Source organism: Scyliorhinus torazame, chromosome 9, assembly GCF_047496885.1.
Source record: "Scyliorhinus torazame isolate Kashiwa2021f chromosome 9, sScyTor2.1, whole genome shotgun sequence".
NCBI classification, from domain to species: Eukaryota; Metazoa; Chordata; class Chondrichthyes; order Carcharhiniformes; family Scyliorhinidae; genus Scyliorhinus; species Scyliorhinus torazame.
The window spans coordinates 199,027,161-199,052,670 of NC_092715.1; the positions used below are offsets into that span (position 1 = coordinate 199,027,161).

Here is a 25,510-nt window from a genome sequence, read left to right on the forward strand (position 1 = left end):
TGACCGTGTCGTGCCTAGCAGCTGCACCGACCAAGTAAGTCTCCAGTCAACGCACGCTACGAGATAGGCACTCCTAGCTACCAGTCTATACCAGCTTTGAAGCCTGCAGACTCAGAATCGAACAAAAGGCCATTTGTTCCCCTGACCTGGTGGGCCAGTTCCAAAGCTAAGTATAGGCCTTTTAGTGTTTGAGATAGTCTAGTAAGTAGAGTTTTATACATGAGTAGTGATTGACTGTGTATAATAAATGTGTTTTGATTTGAAACGTACTAACTGGTGTATTGAGTTATTAATCAGCACTTGAACTTGAACCTTGTGGTGATATCATAAAGATACCTGGCGACTCTAGAGCAAAGGTTATAAAACAGAGCAAATTAAGTAAAGACACAATGAGCAATATTTACTGGTGGGAGGTGATTAAACAGAAACAAATTAAGAGCCACCAAAAGTTAGCAACAATACGGTCCGGCATCCACCATCTTGTCAGCACTTTTTCACGTCCTCTCTTTCAACGGCGAGCCCGCGTTTCCTCCCTTCCACAACGCTGCTTTTTGCATCCTTTAACTTATTATTTTTCCTTTTTCTTTTTTTCACCCTTTCTTCCTTCTTCAATCTTTTTTTTTTAAAATAGAAAAAACAAAAAAATGTTTTTCTTCCTTCAAAACAAAAAGGGGGGAAAAAAAAAACTCACCAAATTTCTTTAAAACTTCTTTCTCTTCTTTTTTGTATTACTCCAGAATTTCCCTGGGACCGACCGGGCTTCAGTTTCTTACCACATACTAGGCAGGAGCCATTCGATGTGGGACATCTCACCTAAATCGCGCCCTGGCTTCGGGCCTGCTGCCTTGGCCTCCGTTTGGCTATGCCCCCGCTGCTCCTTTCAAATTTTCAGGAGAGAAAAAAAAAATTCTCTCCGCGCTCTTTGAGCCCTTCGGCTTTCAGGTTGTTTCTTAGGGAACAAAATCGCGATTCCCCACTCCTCCTCCACATGCAGCCGCTCCGCCGAACCCACCGGAACCAGTCTCTCCTCTCCCGCCCTACCAACCCTCCGGCTCCGTGAAACGGAGCTTTGATTCTTTTAACAGGGCGAGGGAGGCAGGGCCAACCCCGGAGAAGTATAATTTTTTTAAAAACTAGCGGGGAACCCCCCGAAAAAGACCGTGATATCGCAGACCGAACGCCACCGGAAGTCGCTATATTATGAGGGTAAAGCTCTATTCACCATTGTCAATTCCTTGTGTGTCAGGGTGAGGAAATCAGAGGTGATAGTTCTTATAGAACTTTGGCCAGCTTGTCCATGCCGCCCAGTTTCTATCATTAAGCTAGTCCCACTTGCGCACATTTGGCCCATATCCCTCTTTACCCACCCTGAGCATGTAACTGTCTGTGTTTTAAAGGAAAAAATTGTACCCGCCTCGACCACGGCCTCTGGCAGCTCGTTACAGATGTTCACCATCCTCTGTAAGAAAGAATTTCCCCTCTGGTCTCTTTTGTATCTCTCCCCTCTCACCGTAAAGATAGACTCCTCTACCTACCTTTGGGAAAAGATGTTGACTATCTACCTTATCTATGCTCCTCATTATTTCATAGACCTCTACAAGATCACCCCAAAGCCTCCTACGCTCCAGGGAAAGAAGTCCCAGTCTATCCAGCCTCTCCTTATACCTCAAACCATCAAGTCCCGGTAGTATCCTAGTAAATCTTTTCTGCACTATTTCTCGTTTAATTATATCCTTCCTATAATAGGGTGACCAGAACTGAACACAGTATTCCATGTGTGGTCTTACCAATGTCTTCTTCAACAAGACGTTCCAACTCCTGTATTCAATATTCTGACCAATAAAACCTAGCATGCTGAATGCCTTCTTCACCACCGTGTCCACCTGCGACTTCTCCTCCAAGGAGCTATGAACCTGTACCCCTAGATCTCTTTGTCTGTAACTCTCCCCAACTCCCCACCATTAACGCCCAAAATGCATCACCTCACATTTATCCAAATTAAACTCCATCTGCCATTCATCGGCCCACTGACCCAATTGGTCAAGATCCTGTTGCAATCTTATATAACCTTCTTCACTATCCACTATGCCACCAATCTTGGTGTCATCTGCAAACTTACTAACCATGCCTCCCACATTCTCATCCAAATCATTTATATATAACAAATAACAGTGAACCCAGCACCAATCCCGGAGGCACACCGCTGGTCACAGGCCTCCAGTTTGAAAAACAACCCTCCACAACCACCCAGTGGCTTCGGTCGCGAAGCCAATTTTGTATCCAATTGGCTACCTCATAGAATTTACAGTGCAAAAGGAGGCCATTCGGCCCATTGAGTCTGCACCGGCCCTTGGAAAGAGCACCCTACCCAAGGTCCACACCTCCACCCTATCCCCATAACCCAGTAACCTCACCCAACACTAAGGGCAATTTTGTACACTAAGGGCAATTTTAGTATGGCCAATTCACCTAACCTGCATATCTTTGGACTGTGGGAGCAAACCAGAGCACCCGGAGGAAACCCACGCACACACGGGGAGGATGTGCAGACTCCGCACAGACAGTGACCCAAGCCGGAATCGAACCTGGGACCCTGGAGCTGTGAAGCAATTGTGCTATCCACAATGCTACCGTGCTGCCCCTACCTCATCCTGGATTCTGTGAGATTTAACCGTTTGCAACAACCTACCATGCGGTAAATGTCAAAGGGATGTAGACAATGCGACTGCACTGCCCGTATCTACATTCTTGGTTACCCCTTTCAAAAACCTTAATCAAATTCGTGCGACATGACTTTCCCCTTACAAAGCCATGCTGCTTGTCCCTAATTAGCCCTTGTCTGTCTAAATGCCTGCAGATCCTGTCCCTCAGAACACCTTCTATTAATTTACCCGCTACAGAATTACAGCTAACCAGTCTGTAGTTCCCAGGCTCATCTCTACAACCCTTCTTAAACAAGGGCACAACATTTGCTACCCTCCAATCTTCAGGCACCTCTCTTGTGGCTGTCGGTGATTCAAATATCTCAGCTAGGGGGCCGGCAATTTCCTCCCTAGCCTCCCACAACGTCCTGGGATACATTTAATCAGGTCCTGGGGATTTATCTATCTTGATGGGCGTTAATACCTCCAGCACCTCCTTCTCTGTAATATGTACACTCCTCAAGACATCACTTTTTATTTCCCCAATTTCCCTAACATGTGTCTTTCTCAACAGTAAATACTGACGAGAAATATTTGTTTAGTACCTCTCCCATCCCTTGTGGATCTGCACATAGGTGACCTTGTTTATCCTCAAGAGGCCCAACCCTCTCCCTAGTCACCCTTGATGTATCTGTAAAAGCTCGTTGGATTTTCCTTTGCCTTATCTGCCAAGATAATCTCATGACCCCTTTTTGCCCTCACGATTTCTCTCAATTCTACTCCGACAAGCCCTATACTCTTCAAGGGATCCACTTGATCCCAGCTGCATGTCATATGCCTCCTTCTTCCTTTTGACCATGGCCTCAATATCCCGAGTCATCCAGGGTTCCCTCCTTCTGCCAGCCTTACCCGTCACTCGAAGAGGAATGTGCTCACCTGAACCAGAGTTAACATAAAGACTCCCACTTACCAGCTGTCCCCTTGCCTGCAAATAGGCACCCCAAATCAACTTTTGAAAGTTCCCGCCTAATACCCTCGAAACTGGCCTTGCCCCAATTTTGAATTTTAACTTTTGGGCCAGAACTATCATTCTCCATAGCTATCTTAAAGCTAATGGAATTATGGTCACTGCTCCCAAAGTGATCCCCCTCACTAACACACCCATCACCTGCCCTTCCTTATTCCCCAAGAGGAGGTCAAGTTTTGCCCCCTCTCAGGGCAGCACGGTGGCACAGTGGGTTAGCCCTGCTGCCTCGCGCAGAGGTCCCAGGCAATACCGACTCTGGGTCACTGTCCGTGGGGAGTTTGCACATTCTCCCCGTGTTTGCGTGGGCTTCACCCCCACAACCCAAAAAATGTGCAGGGTAGGTGGATTGGCCTCGATAAATTGCTTCTTGATTGGAAAAATGAATTGGATACTCTAAAATTTATTTTAAAAATAGTTTTGCCCCCTCTCTAGTCGGGGCATCCACATATTGAATGAGGAATTCTTCCTGAATACACTCAACAAATTTCTCTCCATCCAAACCCTTAGTGCTATGGCTGTCCCAGTTAATGTTGGGGAAGTTAAAGTCCCCAACTATTAATACATTATTTTTCCGGCAGCTATCTGTAATAGAACATACAGTGCACAAGGAGGCCATTCGGCCCATCGAGTCTGCACGCACCCACTTAAACCCTCACTTCCACCCTATCCCCGTAACCCAATATCCCCATCTAACCGTTTTGGTCACTAAGGGCAATTTATCATGGCCAATCCACCTACCTGCATGTCTTTGGACTGTGGGAGGAAACCGGAGCACCTGGAGGAAACCAATGCAGACACGGGGAGAACGTGCAGACTCCGCACAGACAGTGACCCAGCGGGGAATCAAACTTGGGATCCTGGTGCAGTGAAGCCACAGTGCTCGCCACTTGTGCTACCGCGCTGCCCAGTAATCTCTTTACATATTTGCTCCTCAATATCCCGCTGACTATTTGGGGGCCTATAGTACAGTCCTATCAAAGTGATCCCACCCGTCTCATTTTTCAGCTGTACCCATATAGACTCAGTGGGCGAACCGTCAGCTATATCCTCTCTCTGTACTGCTGTGATACTGTCCCTAATCAAAAACGCAACTCCCCCTCCTCTCTTACCCCCTGTTCTATCTTTCCTATAGCATCTGTACCCCGGAACATTTAGCTGCCAGTTCTGCCCCTCCTTTAGCCATATTTCAGTAATAGCTATAATATCCCAGTCCCATGGATCTATCCATTCCCCAAGTTCATCTGCCTTGCCCGTTAGGCCTCGTGCACTGAAATAAATGTAGTTCAATTTGTTTCTGTGCCTTCCACTTTTCTCCTTACTGACAGTTATTTCTATCCTCGCTTTACTACCCTCCGACTTCCTGCATTGGTTCCCATCCCCCTGCCACGTTAATTTAAACCCTCCCCAACAGCGCTAGCAAACAACCCCCTCGGACATTGGTTCCAGTCCTGCCCAGGTGTAGACCATCCGATTTGTAATGGTCCCACCTCTCCCAGAACCGGTTCCAATGTTCCAAAAATCTGAATCCCTCCCCTCCTGCACCATCTCTCAAGCCTCGCATTCATCCTGTCATTCCTACTCTGGCTAGCACATGGCACTGATAGCAATCCCGAGATTACTACCTTTGAGGTTCAACTTTTTAAGTTTAGCTCCTAACTCCCTAAATTCAGCATGTAGGACCTCATCCTGTTTTTTTTACCTATATCGTTGGTGCCTATATGCACAACAGCTGGCTGTCCACCCTCCCCCTTTAGTTGCTCTGAGACATCCAGGACCTTTGCACCCGGGAGTATTGTTTGCGTCTGCAGAGACACCTGTCTACTCCCCTTACAATCGAAACCCCTATCACTATAGCTCTACCACTCTTTTTCCTGCCCAGCAGAGCCAGCCACAGTGCCATGAACTTGGCTACTGCTGCATTCCCCTGGCGAGGCATCTCCCTCAACAGCATACAAAACGGTATACCCTTTTTGGATGGGAGATGTCCGCAGAGGACCCCTGCACTGCCTTCCTACTCTTCCTCTGTCCGGTAGTCACCCATTTCCTATTTCCCTCAGTACTCTTTATCTGTGGTGTGGCCAACTTGCTAAATATGCTATCCATGACTTCCTCAGCATCGTGGATGCTCCAACGTTAGTCCATCTGCAGCTCCAGAGCCGTCAAGCGGTCTAACAGGAGCTGCAGTTGGGACACACTTCTTGCACGGGAGGGAGCCAGGGACAGTGGATGTGTCCCTGAACTCCCACATCGCACAAGAGGAGCATGTTCCCACTAGTTTAGGTTTATTTACAAACTCACTTACTGATGCAACACAAGAGTTTATTTATATTCTTGTTAATTTTGCTCCACTTAAAATGCTGAGGGCCAGAGTTAGGCACACCATGTTCCCATCCCCAGTCATGGTACCATTTTTATACGAATTTAAAAGGAATCCAGGGACAGCACTGAGAGACACTACTGAAATTTGGCAACATTGGAAAACAAAAGTTTAATTTCAATGTTTAGAGGTCCACAGACTACATCCAGCACAGGGAACTGCCAACCCAATTTGGAAAATGATTTTGAACTTTCATGAAAGTCTAATTAAGTTTTTTGAAATTGGGATAATGTTATTCAATGGTACAAAAGCACTGCAAAACAAACCTGCCAATTTTCTAACAGCACAGCATTTCCAATTTGAAAGATACAGGCTTTCCCAAACAGCAGGGTCCAAAAGTACAGAGGTGTGACAAAAACAGAGCAAATGGCTTTCATAATTATTTCATTTATATCAAAGTGCAACTAACAAAATTCTTACCATGTTAGCTCTTCAAAATTAATGTGACTTATATCAGGCAACCATTTGGATATGTCAAACACTTCCTTTGTTCCATTGTGCTGTGGTAATGCAACATTGTTATCTGAGGAATCGTGCTTTCTCATCAACTGGATGTTATTTTGTGGCAACACCTTGAAAATAGCTTCTGTTTGTTGTAAAACCTCAGACATATGTTCATTTGCCACATGCTTGTGAATGTCCTCCACTTCTTCAAACTGCTTTCCACAGCATTCCCAGTGTACATTCCGCCCACCCAATTCCTGTGGTGAGGTATTGCCGATTTTAGATACTTGTCTTGATTTGATAAAAAGGGCAAAAGCCTATAAAATTAAGATACATGTAAATGAAAGTCTATTGTGGAAAGGAAGACCACATTATTACATTTGATGCATTACCTTGTGTTACCTACTAGAAAACACATATGCAATTCTTCCTGGATCAGTAGATAGTGCTGGTCACAATACAATCTGTACTCCTTTCCAATTCTAAATTAATCTTTGAAACATATAATAAAATGCCAATCAGAGCTTTTGAAATTATTTGCTACCAGTTTCTTTTTATTTTCAGGATCAAGCATACAAATTGGAATATTTCTTGATCTGACAAATTTTTACTTTTTGCATTGCATCACAGGCTTCAAGCAGAATTCTGCACCACAGGAAGTACTCCAGGAATGGATCAGAGCAATTCCAAGTATGCTAAAGGACATACACAAACCAACATTTTGACTGCAAAATGTTGCAAGTAAAATGGCCGTACATACCTTGGGTTACAAAACATGAGTATAAAACGTTTCAAGTGACATTTGTCATCATTGTCTAATACACACTTTAAAAATGGATGGCTTGGACATTGCACGATAAAAGGCTTTCTTAATATCAAGTGGTATTACAGGTTATAGTCAATTTCACCAAGGATACAGGTCTCATCAACTTAATTTTCAATGATATTCTTTTTTCAAAATGCAGACAAATCAGATAGGGCTCTACATGGTCCATTTATGCACGCTCAAAACACAACAGTTTATGGTAACTACGCATCGGGAACAAAGGAGATCAGAAAGACCAAGATCCAACTAGGTTGCCAATCGTGGTTATCACAAGAAACAAGTGAATAGTGCACTCAGTAGAGCACATGCCTCTGCCATGCTATCATAATTAAACATTATTACAATGATGTAGCTCTACCCCAAGGCTTTTTCCCGTCTGGTTGATGCTTTGTAACCACAAAGCTGAAAAAAGAAATATTTTTATTAAGAACCTCCAATTTCACTGAGGAGCTTTAGGCCAATCCACATCCAACAACTTTCTTTGAAAACTCTACACACATTTTAACAGCTGTGACAAATTCCACAACATCTTAAATAGAGCCGGCTTCCACATTGCTCGAGGAGGTGCTGACGACAGGGGGACTGGAGAAGGAGGGTAGTATCCACAGTTTACGGAGCTATTTTGGAAGAATAGAGCATGGGCACCTGCTGGAATTCTTGACTCTTGAGAAGGTCAAATTTGAACTGAGGGGAAGGGTGGAGGGGTTCTACTATTCATGGGCGTTATTTATTTTGCACTTTCGAGAATTGGATTACATTGAACATTGGGGGGGGGGGGGGGGTGCTATATGTGTTAATGGTGACTATAGGTGATTCCTGATTCCCTTTTGTTATTTGTTTATGTTAACATGTGGTCTAATGTTTGGGGGTTTGAAAATGAAAGTCGCTTATTGTCACAAGTAGGCTTCAAATGAAGTTACTGTGAAAAGCCGCTAGTTGCCACATTCCGGCGCCTGTTCTAGGAGGCTGGTACAGGAATTGAAACTTGCTGCTGGCCTGCCTTAAAAGCCAGAGATTTAGCCCAGTGTGCTAAACCAGTTTGGTGGGAGGATAGGATCATTGTTGTTGATTAGGGGATTGACATTGCATTCGTTACTGACTATTGTTGGGTATAAATTTGGGAGAAAATGTGAAAAAGGAGAATAAAAATATTTTTAAAAAATACTCCCTGTTAGGGTCTCGTCCTCATTGATCCTATCTTAAGTACCCCTCATTTGTGCTAATGCAACTACCTCGGACCCCCCAGGATGGTAAAATATTTTTTAAATTACAACTTAAGATGCAATTCTGGCAGCTGTACTATCACAGCCAAAGATCAATGCCAAGATGGAGGACAACCATGCCCTTTGGCTAAATACCACTGGAAAGCATGGTTGGAAAGACCAATTTGAATGGTGTATGCCTCTCTCCCCTGTGTGCTGAAGACATTCTTGTGGTCATAAATAAACTTTTTCACAAAAAAAAGAGTTCAAGGCATCCTGGTGACAGACAAGATCGAAGCAGGACTCATTGTGCACGCTTCCTTAGTCAACGTATGCTGGACAGACCACTGTTATCCGTTATTGAATCATTATTGACGCAGGAGATCCGACCCCCCCCCCCCCCCAACTCCCAGAAGGAGAAAACGGGGCAATAATACTGGTACAAAATGTTTTTTTCCTCGGCTGACCGCCACAAGAGGATTTCAGCCTGCAGAAAAACACTGAGCTCAAGGAATTTCATAAATAAATCAATCAGAAACTACATGAACGGATGACCATGTGCTTCTCGAGAGCGCTAAAGCTCGGACAACTTATAGACACAGTAACCAAAAAGAAAATGCTGGAAAATCTCAGCAGGTCTGGCAGCATCTTGTAGGGAGAGGAAAGAGCTAACGTTTCGAGTCCAAGTGATTGACAAAGGGTTATCTGGACTCTAAACGTTAGCTCTTTTCTCTCCCTACTGATGCTGCCAGACCTGCTGAGATTTTCCAGCATTTTCTCTTTGGTTTCAGATTCCAGCATCCGCAGTAATTTGCTTTTATTTTTATAGACACAGTATCAAGGCTCTAGAACATCATCACCAATGACAAAAGAGCAAACACACGTGTCCTTCAAGACACAAACATGCCAAGTATAGAAGCCATCATAACATCACATCAACTGAGGTGGTCGGGACATATCGTCAGAGTTTATGACTCAAGACTGCCCAAACAGGTGCTCTGCTCAGCGTTATGGCAGGGAGACATTTCAAAGCCTCCGTGAAATCAACACATGGGAAGCAGATATGCAATCATGGTCCAAATGGCGAGCCATCATCAAAAATTGTGTTGAGATCTTCCAAACAGAAGCAACACTGACAGAAAAGGCTGAGAGATGGGAAGGGAGGGCAGCTGCCCGAGCAGACAATCCACCGCCATCTCTATCGTCCCCACTGAAGGACAGCCTGCGAAGCTGAGGGCTCACAAGCCATTTGCCAATCCATAGCCAACACCGGCATCCCACATAAACCCAGCCACCTACAAGAAAAGCTCATCCTCCATCCACATCAGGGGTTGGTTGTCTGTCAGACGTTGGCGGTTATATTCAACAGCCCAAAGGGTATTATTATTTGAGCCACCTGTATGGCAGACTGGGCAGGGGTGGCACATTCAGTCCACATCGTGCGGATATAGCTGCACAGTTTAGTCCCATCGTCACAATATTATCTACCTTCTGTACAGCACCAAATTTAGCAACCGCAGGAGTAGGCAATCTGAAAAAGCAGGAAAACGTTCAGCAGCCGCAACGGGGAGTCTTTCGGGAAAACTCTTCGTCGGAACCAGAAATAAATGACAAATAAACACAATTTAAAAATAATGAACAGGGCCGAGGGAAGAGGAGAAACACACGCCCAGTGGAAATTCTCTGAAATGGCAAACAGGGGATAATTAAATAGTCTCCAAGCCGCGGCCGCCCACCCCGGCCTCTCACCCTTTTCCTGGCCGGCCCTCTGCGCTTGCGGCTCGGATTAGCGCGCGCCGGCCGGCCGTTGAGCTCGCGCCATTTCTCACAGTTCTCAACGTCCGGCTCAGGCATGCTGGGATAGAACGGCATCTCCATGGCAGCGGGGCTCCAGGCCGGGCGGCGGCGCGAGCCTGAGTGAGGGTGAAACCGGCGCCAAGTGAAAGCGGCCTGCCGCCACTCACAGCCGGAAGCACTTGGTGAACATGCGAGTTTCACCTCGGAAGCGCTTGTGCGGAGTGTCCGCCATTATCTAGGGGGAGGGGGGGAAGTTCTTGTGAGTGTCTCGAGAGGGGTTAAGGTCTGCGGGTGGATAATTAGCCGGCGGTATCATCCGGCCAGCACCTCGCTCCTGATTCCGACAGCACCCAGACATGTCGAGGAGACGACACAGCGACGATAATGACGGTAGGCGAAACGGCGGCAATGCATGCGCTCCACCGGCGGCCACATTACCCACTGAGAGCAGCTCGGTTGGCACGTTACCTGCACAATTCTGTGACAGCCGTGGTTAACCCTGAAAGGCCACGGCAGCGCCGGTAGATTTCATTGCCTCCAACCCACTTCGGCGGGAACCGTGAACGAGCTGTTTCAGCCACCGGTGCAAATGGCTTAACTCCCGTTCTGCAAAACCAAATTCGCTCCATTCAGCTACTCCTGCTGTTCCCGTAGCTCTTAACATTCTGCATGAATCTCAAACTGCCCTTCTCCATTCCTACGTCCCCGTATGAATCCCAAAGTGACCCCACTTCCTCTGTACAGTCCGGCATCAACCCCCAAATAATCCCACTGCCCATCTCTCTCCTATAACCCGGTATCAATCCCAAAGTGAATCCGTTCCGCGTCCTATTTACAGCCTGGTATCAATCCCATTGTCCCACTCCCTCAAGCCCAGTATCAACCCCAAACATCCCTGTGCTCTTCCAAGGATATTAATCCCAAATTGATCCCTCTCCCGATATAGGCAGTATCAATCCTCAACTGTTCCCACTGTCCCGTGTTTTCCTTATGGCCGGTATCGATCTCAAACTGATCCCACTATCCTGTTCTCTCACACTGGCTTTGCAACAATCCAAACTAACCAGGTACGGTAGCATAGTGGTTCTGATTCTGAACTGGCCATCCGGAGGCCTGAACAAATGATTTGGAACCATGCGTTCAGATGTCACCATAGCAGGAGGGATATTCAAATTCTGTGAAATAAATCTGGAAAAAAGTAATGGTGACTGTGTAACTCCTGGTTGTCATTGAAACACATCTTGTTCATAAGTGCTGGTGAGTATAGCAATAGGAGGTTAGTCCAGGTGAATGCGTGGCTGGAGAACTGGTGCAGGAGGGAGGGCTTTAGTTTTTTGGGATATTGGGACTGTTTTGGGGGACGGTGGACTGGTTGTGCCTGAACCAAAATGGGACTAACATCCTTGCAGGGAGGTTTGCTAGTGTTGTTGGAGACGGTTTAATGTAACCTGGCAGGGGTTTGGGATCCTGAGAGAAGGTTCAGCAGAAGGAGATGCACATCCAAAATGGGAAGAGGTAGGACGTGAGTCATGAAGGCATAGAAGTTATTGGCCAGTTAAGTCACAAGGGATTTGGCAAGATTGGATGGTATTTATTTTAGTGTAAGGAATCTGACAAGCAAGGCAGATGAGTTGGGGGCACAAATTAAAACATGGGGGTATGATGTCATTGCTGTCACTGAGGCCTGGTTGAGAGAGGTAGGATTGGCAGCTCAATATTCCAGGATATACAATCTTCAGGCGAGACGGGGAAGGGAATAAAAGAGGCGGGTGGATGTCACGATTTTGATCAAAGAATCAATTACAACAGTAAGGAGGGGGACGACATCTTCGAAGGCTCTTCAAATTAAGCCATATGAGTACAACCTAAAAACCAAAAAGGAGCAATCCCATTGCTGGGAGTGTGCTATCGGCCCCAAACAGTCTGAGAGAAATAGAAGAGCAGGTATGTTGGCAAATTTCAGAGAAGAATAGTGGGGAATTTCAACTTCCCCAAGGGGATAGTCATAGTGTGAAAGGTTTAGAAAGAGCGGAATTCTTCAAGTGCGTCCAGGAGAATGTTTTAAGCCAGTACAAGAGAGTGGGCGGTCCTGGACTTAATTTTAGATAATGATCTGCACAAGTGGGTGAAGTGACAGTGGGGGGAGCATTTTACAGACAGTTATCATAACTCTGTTAAATTCAAGATTGTTGTAGAAAAGGGTCAACGAAGGGCTTAATCAAAGTTCTAAACTGAGAGAAGGCCGGTTTTAATAAGATCTGATATATGGCCAGAGTGGACTGGGAGCAGAGACATGTTAGGTAAACTTGTGACAGAACAGTGGGACGCATTCAAGAAGGAAATAGGGAGAGTACATGACCAACATGTTCCAATAAAGAAAAAGAGTGGGGCCAACAAACCCCAGATACCCTGGTTATTGAGGGATATACAGCATTGGATAAAGAGGAAAAAGGGAGGCTCATGTCAGATATCGAGGGCTCAAACTAGCAGAAGCCCTCGAGGGAATGTACAAGAGGGAACTTAAAAAGGAAATTAGAGCAAAAAGGGGCATGAAAGGTTACTGATAGGTAAAATAAAGGAAAATCCGAAGTTGTTTTACAAATACATTAAGGGTAAAAGGATAACGAGGACGAGTAGGGCCCATTAAAGACCACAGTATAATTTGCATGTGGAGCCAGAGGATGTGGGTAGAGTTCTAATTGAATACTTTTGCCAGTGTTCACTAGTGAGAGGGACAATGCGGGTATAGAAATTGGGGAGAAGAATGGCACAGTGGTTAGAACCGCTGCCTCACAGTGCCGGGGACTCGGGTTCAATTCCGGCCTCAGGTGACTGTCTGTGTGTGGTTTGCACTTTCTCCCCGTGTCTATGTGGGTTTGTCCGGGTGCTCAAGTTTCCTCCCATAATCCAAAGATGTGCAGGTTAGGTGGATTGGCCATGACAAATTGCCCTTGGTTTCCAAAAAAAAGGTTAGGTGGGGTTTGGGGGATGGAATGGGGGTTTGGACCTAGGTAAAGTGTTCTTTCCAAGGGTCGGTGCAGACTTGATGGGCTGAATAGCCTCCTGTACTGTATTGAGTCTGTGACTATAATGAAATTAACTTCGACAGAGAGGAATGTCTTGAGTTGCCTGGCAGGTTTAAAAGTAGACAAATATCCAGGGCGAGATGAAATTTATCCCAGACTGTTGAGTGTCGCAAGGGAGGAACTAGCAGGGGCGCTGGCAATAATTTTCAATTCCTCTCTGGCCACAGGAGAAGGACTGGAGGATAGTCAATGTAGTACTATTATTCAAGAGGAGAGGAAGGGATAAACCATGAAACAGGCCAGACAGTCTAACCTCAGTGGGGGGAAAACTACTGGAAGCTATCCTGAGAGAAATAATTTGCATTTGGAGAGGCAGGTATTAATCAAGAATAGTCAACATGGTTTTGTTAAGGCGAGGTCATGTATGACCAACTTTTTCAAAGACTACGTGTGTAGATGAGGGCAGTGCATTTTACGAAGTCTACTTGGACTTCAGCAAGGCTTTTGATCAGGTCTCACGTGGGAGACTGATAGTGAAGGTAAGAACCCATGGCATCCAAGGAAATTTGGCAAATTGGATCCAGAATTGGCTGAGTGCAGGAAGCAGAAGGTGGTGGTAGAGGGTGTTTTTCTGACTGATAGCCTGTGTCCTGTGGGGTTCCCCAGGAATCATTGCTGTTTGTGATTTATATAAATAATTTAGACTTGAATATCGGAGGGTTGATCAGCAAGTTTGCGGATAATACAAAAATTGGTGTGGTTGGTAAATTGTGAAGAGGGTAGCCTTAGATTACAGGGGGATACAGACAGGCTGGTCAGATGGGCTGATCAGTGGATGAAAGTCAATCCAGACAAGTGTGAGGTAATTCACTTGGGCAGAACAAACAAGGCAAGGGAATACACGAATGGCAGGGCCCTGGGAAGCAGCGAAGATCAGAGGGACCTTGGTGCGCATGTACACCAGTCCCTTAAGGTAGCAGGACAGGTGGATAAAGTGGTTAAGAAGTTATATAGAAGGCCTTTATTAGCTGAGGTAGAGTTTAAAAGCAGGGAGGTTATGCTGGAACTGTATAAAAACTGTATAAGGTGCTGGTCAGGCTTCAACTAGGGTATTGTGTGCAGTTCTGCAATCCACATTATAGGAGAGCATTGGAAAGGGTGCAGAGGAGATTTACCAGAATATTGCCTTTGCTGGAGAGTTTTAGTTATGAAGAGAAATTAGCTTAGCTAGACAGGGGTTGTTTTCCTTGGAGCACAGGAGACTGAGGTGGGACATGATTGAAATGCATAAAATTATGAAGACATAGATAAGAGTAGACAGGAAGAAACCTTTCTCCTTGGTGGAGGAATCAATGACTGGGGGCATATGTTTTTAAAAATAATGTTTCCAATTAAGGGGCATGGCTAATCCACCTAACCTGCACATCATTGGATTGTGGGGGTGAGACCCATGCAGACACGGGGAGAATGTGCAAACTCCACACAGACAGTGATCCATGGCTGGGATCAGACCTGGGTCCTCGGCGCCGTGAGGAAGTAGTGCTAACCACTGTGCCGCCCTCCAGGTGGGTGAGATTTTAGATTTAGGGTAACGGCCAAGAGGTTTAGAGGGGATGTGAGGGAAAGCTTTTTCACCCAGAGGGTGGGGGGAGTCTCGAACTTGCTACCTTAAAGGATGGTGGAGGCAGAGACCCTCCTGATGTTTAAGTAGTATTTACATGTGCACTTGAGATGCCATGGCATACAAGGCTATAGGCCAAGTGCTGGAAAATGGGATTTGAATACTTAGATGGTTGTTTCTGACCAGCACAGACACGATGTGCTGAAGGACCTTTTCTGAGCTGTACGCCTCTATAAAATACAGTTATATGGCCCCACATGGGACATCCTGATTGGGACTGGAGGGTGTAAATATGAATGAGGCAGGTAAGGGGACCCAGAGGGCAAGCGTGTGAGTCTCCGCAATTATCCAATGGGTTTGAGGTTCTCTCAGCTTGTTTGGTTGAGTAAAATGACCATGACTGTGGTACTGGAAGCCATTCAAGTGGGGGGAGCACAAAGGAATGTAATGGTAGTGAGGAGGATCAACACTGTTCTGCAGCAAAGAGCACTAGTCCAGATGGCTATGTTACCAGCCTGGTCCCAGGGTTTGGGACATCTGCTCAGGGCTGGAGAGGAACCTGCAGTGGAAGGGAAGGACCCAGTTGTTGTGGTTCATGAAGGTACCGATGACAGAAAGAACAAGGCAAGAGGTTCTACGTAGAGAGTATGAAGACCAAACACTAAATTGAAAAGCAGACTCTCAAAAGTTATAATCTCTAAATTATTACCTGAACCATGTCCAAATTGGCATAGAGTACATGAAATTAGAGAGGCAAATAAGTTGCTCAAAGACTGGTGTGGGAGAAGTGGGTTCCAGTTTGTGAGGCACTGGCACCAGTACTGGGGAAAGTGAGAGCTGTATCATTGGGACGGTCTACACATAGAATTTACAGTACAGAAGGAGGCCATTCGGCCCATCGAGTCTGTACCGGCTCTTGGAAAGAGCACCCTACCCACGGTCAACACCTCCACCCTATCCCCATAACCCAGTAACCCCACCCAACACTAAGGGCAATTTTGGACACTAAGGGCAATTTATCATGGCCAATCCACCTAACCTGCACATCTTTGGACTGTGGGAGGAAACCGGAGCACCCGGAGGAAACCCACGCACACACAGGGAGGATGTGCAGACTCCGCACAGACAGTGACCCAAGCCGGAATCGAACCTGGGACCCTGGAGCTGTGAAGCAATTGTGCTATCCACAATGCTACCGTGCTGCCCATGAGCCACGTTGGGACCAGTATTCTTGTGAACTAGAGAAGTAGAGCGGGTTTCAAACTAAACAGTAGGGGCAAGGGATCAAATGTGGAAATATCTGGTATGAGGAAAGAGAGGAAAATAGTCATGTGGAAATGATGTTGAAGAATGACAGGAAGGGACTGAGAGAAAAAAAACTTAAGATTGCACAAAGAATCCAAACTAGATGCCACAAAGATAGCAAAAAGATTAAAATAAAAGCTCTGTATCTAAATGCAAATAACAAAATGAATACCTTGATAGAGCATATTGAAGTAAATAAATCTGATCTGATAGCTATTACGGAGATCTGGCTGCAGGAGGACAAGGATTAGGTCCTGCATATTGAGGAGCTTACGGCATTCAAGGAGAATAGGGAGCTATCTAAAGGTGAGGTGCGAGTGACTGCCCTTGGCATCAAGGAGTCCTAGCTAAACTGGAGTCGGTGGGAATCGGGGAAAACTGTGCTGGTTGGAATCATACCTGGCAGAAAGGAAGATGGTTGTGGTGGTTGGAGGTCAATCATCTCAGCTCCAGGACATCACTGCGGGAGTTCCTCAGGGTAGTGTCCTAGGCCCAACCATCTTCAGCTGCTTCATCAATGAGCTCCCTTCCATCGTAAGGTTAGAAGCCGGGATGCCCAAATGCAGCAAGACCTGGACAATGCGTGGAATGCACTGCCAGTAGAGGTGGTGGAGTCTGAGTCATTAGGGACATTTAAGCCACTCATGGATAGGCACATGGACAGCAGTAAATTGAAGGGGTGTAGGTTAGGTTGACCTTAGATTAGGATAGATAGTCGGCACAACATCGTTAGCCGAAGGTGCCTTTACTGTTCTATATCTAGGCTTGGGCTGACAAGTGGCAAGTTACATTCACAACACACAAGTGCTAGGCAATAACCATCTCCGACAAGAGAGGATCTAACCACTGACATTCAGCGGCATTACCATCGCTAAATCCCCCATAATCAACATTGATCAGAAACTGAACTGGACTAGCCATATTAATACTGTGGCTACCAGGACAGGTCTAAGGCTAGCAATCCTATGGCGAGTCACACCCTCCACCCCCCACCAAAGCCTGTCTACCCCATCTACAAGGCACAAGCCAGGAGTGTAATGGAATACTCTCCACTTGCCTGGATGAGTGCAGCTCCAACAACACTCAAGAAGCTCAACACCATCCAAGACAAAACAGCCCCCTTTCACAAATGTTCAAACCCTCCACCACCAATGAACAGTGGCAGCCACCTACAAGATACACTGCAGTAACTTACCAAGATTCCTTAGACAGCACCTTCTAAACCCACGACCACTACTATCTAGAAGGACAAGAGCAGCAGATACCTGGGAACCTTACCACCTGGAGGTTCCCCTCCAAATCACTCACCACCCTGACTTGGAAATATATTGCCGTTCCTTTACTGTCGCTGGAGAAACATCCTGGAACTCCCTAACAGCACAGTGGGTGTACCTGCACCTCCAGGACGGCAGCTGTTTGAAAAGGCAACTTGCCACCACCTTCTGAAGGGCAATTAGGGATGGGCGATAAATGCTGGCCTAACCAGCGATGCCCACATCCCGTAAAATGAATTTTAAAAAAGATGGACAGGTAGCACTGTTTATTGAGGGTGGCATGGGTGCAACAGTTAGAGATAACTTTTGTTCAGGAGATCAGGATGTGGAATCAATTTGGTGGAGATGAGGAATCGTACGGGAAATGAGTCTATCGTGGGATTGGTCTGCAGGATCCCTGCGTAACCACAATGTTTGAAAACGTACACAAGAAGAAGTATTGGGAGCTTGTAACAAAGGAACGGCAACAATCATGGGTGACTTTATTCTACACATAAACTGGAAAAATCAGATTGGCAGTAGCAACCTGAGTGAATGCTTTTGAGATAGTTTCTTGGAACAGCACATTGTGGAACTAACCAGAGAGTAGATTATATTATGTTTAGTGTTGTGTAATGTGACAGGATTAATTATTGGAACTAACCAGAGAGCAGGTTATATACTTAGTGTTGTTAATGTGACAGGATTAATTAATGACCTCCGAGTAAAGGCACCCCTAGGTAGCGGTGACCACAATATGATTGTATTTTACATCCAGTTTGACAGGGCGAAGAGTGGGTCTAAGATTAGTATTTTAAACATAAATAAGGACAACTATGTGGGCATGAAATCTGAGCTAAGTGAAGTGAACTGGGATACTAGGCTAGAGGATAGATCAATAGTGAAGCAGTGGCAGAGCATGTAAGGGGACATTTCAGAATACTCAGAATAAGTATATTCCTGCTGTAAAGAAAAATTCTGAAGGAAGGAGCCACTTTCTATGGTTAACTCATTTTCACAAATCTTGCTTGTGGAAGTAGGTGAGTCGGAAACATTAGGGACCTTCAAGCGGCTATTGGATAGGTACATGGATTGTGGTAGAATGATGGGGTGTAGATTAATTTGTTCTTAATCTAGGACAAAAGTTTGGCACAACATCGTGGGCCGAAGGGCCTGTTCTGTGCTGTATTTTCTATGTTCTAACTAAAGAAGTCCGGGAAAGTATCAAACTTAAGGAAGAAACATATAACTGCGTAAAGGTGAGTGGCAGGTAGGATGTTTGGTCAGAATATAAAATAGATAAGGTTAATCAAGAGAAATAAATAGCTCGCTAGGTATGTAAAACAGATAGCAAGAGTTTCTACAGGTATTTAAACAGGAAAAGAGTAAATAAAGTGAGTGTTGGTCCTCGAGAGAGTAAGAATGGGCAGTTAATAATAGAAATTGAGGAAATGGCGGTTGAAATTAACAAGTATTTTGTTCCTGTTTTCACCCTAGAGGATGCAAGAAACATTCCAGTAATAGCTGTAAATTGGAGGTGGAGGGGAAGGGAGGAATTTGGTGAAATTAGAATACTGAACAAACAGTTATAGGCTGACAAGTGTCCGGGTCCTGATGGGCCTCATCCTAGACACCTAAAAGAGGTGTCTAATGAAATAACTAGAAAGTAGCAAATATAACCCTTCTATTCAAGTAGGGAGGGAGGAAGAAAACACACAACCATCGGTTAGTTAGCTTGATGCCTGTCATTGGGAAGGTGTTAGAATCAATTACTAAAGGTGCAATAGCTAGGCATGAAGACAAGCTTAAGGTAATTGGGAAGAGTCAGCATGGTTTTCTGAAAGATAAATCATGTTTAACCAATTTACTAGAACTCTTTGTAGGAGTAAAATATGCTGTAGATGGAGGAGAGCCTCTAGACTTTTAATCTATTTGAATTTTCAGAAAGCATTTGATAAGATGCCACGTCAAAGGTTATTGTAAACAAATAAGTTCTTGTAGGAAGTACCATATTAGCCCGGATTGAAGATTGGCTGGCTGGCAGAAAACAGAGTATGCATAAATGTGATGAGTAGAGTTCCCCAGGGGTCTGCTGGGGACTCAACCTTTTACAATTTGCATCAATGACTTCGATGAGGGGAGTGAAGGCATGGTAGCTAAATTTACAGATAACTTAATGATAAATAGGAAAGTATGTTGTGAAGAAGACATGCAGAGCTTGCAGGTGAAACATTGAAATGAGGAGAAGGAGTAGGCCATTTGGCCCTTTGAGCCTGCTCTGTCATTCTGTATGATCATGGCTGACTCTATCTCAATGCCATATTTGTTCTTATAGATAGGTAGAGTGAATGGGCAAAGATTCTGCCAGATAAAGTTTAATGTGGGAAAATGTAAAGTTGTTCACTTTGGCAGGAAGAATTAAAAAAAACAGAGTATTCCTTAAATGAAGAATGCCTGCAGAATACCGAGGTGAAGAACGATCTCTATGTTCTCTTGCATGAGTCACACTAAGCAAGTATACAGGTACAGCATTTAATCAAGAAGGCTAATGGAATGCTATCCTTTATTACAAAGGGGAGTGGGAACAGAAAAACAAGGATGTTATGCTTCAGTTATACAGGGCATTCTTTTCATGAACACTTATACAGGGCATTCTTGAGACTGCATCTCAAATACTGTGTGCAATTTTGGTCTCCTTATTTAAGGAAGAATGTAAATGCTTAGGATGCGGTTCAGAGGAGGTTTACTAGTTTTGACACCTGGAATGAGCAGTTACCTTATGAAGGTAGATTGGAACGGCTGGGCTTGTTTCCATCATAATTTCGAAGAGTGAGTGATGATTTGATTCATGTATTTATGATCCTAAACCGGATTGACAAAAATGGATATTGACCGGATGGTTCCTCTTGTGGGTGAACCCAGAACTGGATGGGCACTGTTTTAAAATGAGAGATCTCTATTGTGGGAGAGAGATGAGGAGGAAAAGAGCATTGTGTGACTTTGGAACTCTGTCTCAGAAAGCAGTGGAGGTGGGATTACTGAATATTTTTAAGGCAGAGGTAGATTGGTTCTTGTTAGGCAAGCAAATGCTTCTTGTTGGGCAAGAGATTATCAGGGGTAGATAGGAATGTGGAACTCCGCACAAACAGATCAGCCATGATCTTATTGAATGGCATACTTCTATTTCATATGTTCGTGCAACAACAGGTGCCGTAATTTAAATTAAATTAATAAAAAATCCTGGGATTGAAAGCTAGTCTCCGTGAAAGTTATGAAACTAAATTTATTGATAAAACCAGAACTGATGTAGTTTACAATGTCCTTTAAGGAAGGAATCTGCCATCCTAACTTGGTTTGACCTAAATGTCACTCCAGGTCCACAGAAATGTGTTGACTCTTGACTGTCCTCTGAAATGATGTACCAAACTGGCCTCAGTTCAAGGGCAATTCGGGATGGGCAACAAATGCTGGCCTTATCAGTGATGCACACAGCTAATGAAAGAATAAGTAATAAAAAACCTGTCCTGCAAATTACATCTTTAAACATTTTCAAATATAATTTATATAATTTTGCTTAATCATGTTATGATTTTACTAAGTGTCCTGTTACCACTTCCTTAATGTATTTTAGCATTTTCCTGACACTGATGTCAGTCTAGCTGGCCTGTAAATTGGTATTGTCAACCAACCTTTCTTGAATAGTGGTCTAGAAAATGAGGTTATGAAATGTTTTTGTAACAGTTTCTGGGACCAATATATTTTGGAGTCAACTAGGGATGAGGCTATCTTAGATCTAGTATTGTGCAATTAAGTGGGGTTAATTAGTAATGCTGTAGTAAAAGATCCACTGGAAAATAGTGATCATAATATCATTGAATTCCAGGTTAAATTTGAAGGTGACAAAGTACAATCACAAACAAGTATCTTAAATGTAAACAAAGCCAATAACAAAAGCATGAGGGGAGAACTCGCTGAGGTAAATTGGATAAATAGACTGAAAGGTATAGCTGTAAACACAGGGGGAAGGATGTAAACAATTCAAAATGTCCAACAAAAGTACATTCCATAGAAAAGCAAAAAGTCAGCAAGAAAACTCACTCGGGATGTTAGGGATACTGTTAAATTAAATGAAGAGGCATACAATATTGCAAAGAAAAGTAACAAATCTGAGGATTGGGAGTGTTTTAGAAATTAACAAAAAGCAACCAAAAAGTTGATATAAAGGGGAAAAAATGGAATGAGAGTAAACTAGCCAGTAATATAAAAACACACAAGAGCATTTGTAAGTATATATAAAGGACAAGACTAGCTAAAGTTAATGTTGGTCTTTTGGAATCAGAGTCACAAGAAATTATAGGGAATGAGGAAATGGCAGATGCATTGAAGACCAGTTTCAGTCTAGAAATAGACGGTAAACTAGGGGTTAAAAAGAGTGCGGAAGTGAAAGTAATGTCAATGGTGAAAACGTGTTGGAGAAATTTAAAGGACTGAAATGTAACAAATCCCTGGGGACTGAAGGCTTACGCCCTAGAGTTCTAAAGGAGACAGCTGCAGAGATAGTGGATGTGCTGGCTGTGATTTTCCACACCTCATTGGATTCAGGAATGGTCCCAGCAGAGTGGAAATTGGTAAATGTTACTCCACCTTTCAAGAAAGGAGGGAGAGAGAAAACTGGGAACCACAAGCCAGTTAGCCAAAGGAAAATATTGGAATCTATTATTAAAGAAGAGTTAGCAATACATTAAAAAAAGCATAGTGTAACTAGAACAAGTCAACATGGTTTTAAACCCTGTTTGACAAATTTATTGGCATCATTTTGAGGATGTGACTAGTAGGGGCTGTTTAGCACACTGGGCTAAATCGCTTGCTTTGAAAGCAGACCAAGGCAGGCCAGCAGCACGGTTCAATTCCCGTAACAGCCTCCCCGAACAGGCGCCGGAATGTGGCGACTAGGGGCTTTTCACAGTAACTTAATTGAAGCCTACTTGTGACAATAAGCGATTTTCATTTTCAAGGTAGATAAAGGGGAAGCAGTAGATGTGGTATACCTTGATTTCCAAAAGGCTTTTGACATGGTGCCACACAAAAAGTTAATAGACAAGGTAAGTGTGCACAGAGTTAGAGGTAATGTATTAACATGGATAAAGGATTGATTAACAGATACGAAGCAGAGTGGGCATAAATTGGACATTTTCAAGTTGGGCAGTGAATAGTAGAGTACCACAAGGTTCAATGCAGGGATCTCAGCTATTTACAATCTATATTAATAACTTGGATATAGAGAATTTGTGGATGATACAAACCTAGGTGAAAAATTAAGCTGTAGGGAGAACGCAGAGGCTACAAAGACACAAGTTGAGTAGGCAACAAGATGGCAAATGGTTTATGATGTAGTGAAGTGTGAAGTTATTCATTTTGGTCGAAAGAATGAAAGAGCTGAATATTTTTTCAAAGGCAAAAAACTTGTAAGAGTTGGCATTCAAAGACACTTGGGTGTACTCATACAAGGAATGCCGAAAGTTAGCATACAGATATAGCAAGCAATTAGGAAGGCAAATGGCATGTTGGCCTTTTTTGCAAGAGGATTAGAGTACAGGAATAAAGAAATCCTGCTAAGAGTTGTACAGGATTTTGGTGAGACCACCTCTGGAGTGCTGTGTGTAGATTTGGTCTCCACATTTAAGAAAATATATACTTGCACTGGAGGCGGTACAGCAAAGGTGAACTAAACTTTGGAGAAATTGTCCTTTTTTTCTCGAGTTTAGAAGAATGAGAGGTGATCTCATTGAAATGTGCTAGATTTTGATGGTTTCAGCTGATGATTTAAGTTCTCGCATATCCTTTGAAAAAAATCAAGAGGTTTGTCCTCAAACCTGCCATGCTTAATCTTCAAATGTCTTTGAAGGTTTGAGGGTTTTAAACTTTCATTTACCAGTACTTCCTTACATATAGTGAACATGGGCTTTGCATTGGCACAATTAACAAAATCATACCTCAAGAAATAGTACCACAATGGTTAGCACAGTTGCTTCACAGCTCCAAGGTCCCAATTTAGATTCCCGGCTTGGGTCACTGTCTGTGCGGAGTCTGCACATTCTCCCCGTGTCTGCGTAGGTTTCCTCCGGGTGCGTCGGTTTCCTCTCACAGTCCAAAGGTGTGCAGGTCAGGTGGATTGGCCATGCTAAAGTGCCCTGAGTGACCAAGGGGGTTAGGTGGGGTTACTGGGTTGGGGTGGAGGTGTGGGCTTAGGTGGGGTGCTCGTTCCAAGAGCCGGCGCAGACTCGATGAGCCGAATGGCCTCCTTCTGCACTGTTAATTCTATGAAATCATCTTTCCACTCCTTTCTTCCCAATTACATTTTTTTCTTTCTTTAAAATAATCCATCTTTAATTCTTCACAGTCCTTTTGCCTTGCTTGCTCACAGCTAGAAAATAGAGGAATCACTCCATGAATTTGCGCCAAAATCACGGATGTACAGGGCGCGTGATGTCAGTGTACATGCCGGGTGCATGACCTCTCTGTCGCTGTTTCTGGCTGGAAGACTGCTTTGTTCTATTTAAAAGCTGGTTGCAGCCGACATTCTCAATTTAAAAGCTGGTCGTGGCCAGCAGTCTTGATTTAAAAGCCAGTCATGGCTGTTGGACACTTCTCCCTCGCCCCTCCGAACACCTGCCCGTGACCCAGGGTCGCAACTGCAGCGTCGCAGCCCGCAGTTTGAAAAATCCTGTTCTAGAGGTTGGGAATGAGCGTTGCTGATAAAGCCTTGTTGAGTTGTTGCAATGTGTCTTGTAGACGGTGCACACTGCAGACACAGTTCATTGGTGCCGATCAATGTTTAGGGTGGTTGTGCGGTTGTCAGCCATCTCAGCTGCTTTGTCCTGGAATATGTCCAGTTTATTGGGATGTTGAGTGACATTCATTCAGAAAAATAGAGATTATTGCATCATGCGTCTGAATTGTGCCTGTTGGTGTTAGAAAGGCATTGGGGAGCCAGGAAATGAATTAGTCACTGTTGAATTCCCAGTATGTGATCTACCCTTATAGCCAACGTATTCCTAGGACTGGTCTAGTTCAGTTTCTGATCAGTGGTCAGCCCCAGAACGTTGGCCATGGATCACTTGATGATTGTAATGCCAGTGAGTGTGAAGGGGCGGTGGTTGAACTCTGTTTCCTTTTGAAGATGGTTATTGCCTGGGACGTATGTGGTATGAATGTTATTTGTCACTTACCAGCCCAAGCCTGTGAGCTGTCCAGGGGTCCCTACGTGTGCACATTTACTGCTTCATTATCAGAGGAATTGTGAATGGAATTAAACATGGCACTCATCAATAAACAATCCCATTTCTGATCTTGCGGCGAGGAAATGTCACTGAAAAAGCACCCAAAAATGGTTGTTCCTAGGGTACTGTTCCAGGGACCTCCTGCAGTGATGTCCTGGGATTGCAATGATTGGCCTCTATCAGTCACAACCATGCTTCTGTGAGCTGGTCATTGGTGTGCACCTAATAACACTGTCAGTGTACTTTCAGTACATTGTTAATTGACAGTAGGCTGAGAGAGGAGTAATTGGCCATTTGCATTTGTCTTACTGTTTTGGGCAAAATATAATTGGGCAATTTTACTCTTCATCAGGTGGACGCAAGTAGTTAATGTGCGTCCTACGTTGCTGCGGAAAGCTAGGATGGAGATAACTTAGCACTGACCACGATCTTTAATCCTATTTGAGTGATTCTTTTTCTCTTTTATTTTATAAATTTAAAGTACCCAATTATTATTTTTTCCAATTAACAGGCAATTTAATGTGGCCAATCCACTTAACCTGCACATCTTTGGGTTGTAGGGGTGAAACCCACGCAGACACGGGGAGAATGTGCAAACTCCACACGGTCAGTGACCAGAATTCGAACCCGGGTCCTCAGCGCCATAGTCCCAGTGCTAACCACTGCATCACGTGCCGCCCTTTTCACTTCTAATAAGAATCGGTAGTCTG

At 44.4% G+C, this 25,510-nt stretch overlaps 2 protein-coding genes across 4 annotated transcripts in view; one reads left to right on the forward strand and one right to left on the reverse strand.

The window, feature by feature from the left end:
• Positions 1 to 10,496, reverse strand: part of LOC140429673 (thiosulfate sulfurtransferase/rhodanese-like domain-containing protein 2) — a 57,377-nt gene extending 46,881 nt beyond the window's left edge. Inside the window, exons 1-2 of one of the 3 annotated variants that reach the window (XM_072516961.1) lie at positions 10,268 to 10,496; positions 6,467 to 6,807 (exon numbers count right to left, since the gene is read on the reverse strand). In XM_072516961.1, the coding sequence (XP_072373062.1) occupies positions 6,467 to 6,807; positions 10,268 to 10,396 (470 nt within the window). In that variant the 5' untranslated portion in view covers positions 10,397 to 10,496. Of the gene's footprint in view, positions 1 to 6,466; positions 6,808 to 10,006; positions 10,218 to 10,267 lie in introns of those variants that run through there. The other 2 variants (XM_072516960.1, XM_072516962.1) reach the window with 2 other exon arrangements.
• Positions 10,497 to 10,515: 19 nt separating this feature from the next.
• LOC140429671 (nuclear cap-binding protein subunit 1) overlaps positions 10,516 to 25,510 on the forward strand; it is a 134,962-nt gene continuing 119,967 nt past the window's right edge. Inside the window, exon 1 of the mRNA XM_072516959.1 lies at positions 10,516 to 10,705. Within this exon, the coding sequence (XP_072373060.1) occupies positions 10,672 to 10,705 (34 nt within the window). The 5' untranslated portion in view covers positions 10,516 to 10,671. The remainder of the gene's footprint in view (positions 10,706 to 25,510) is intronic.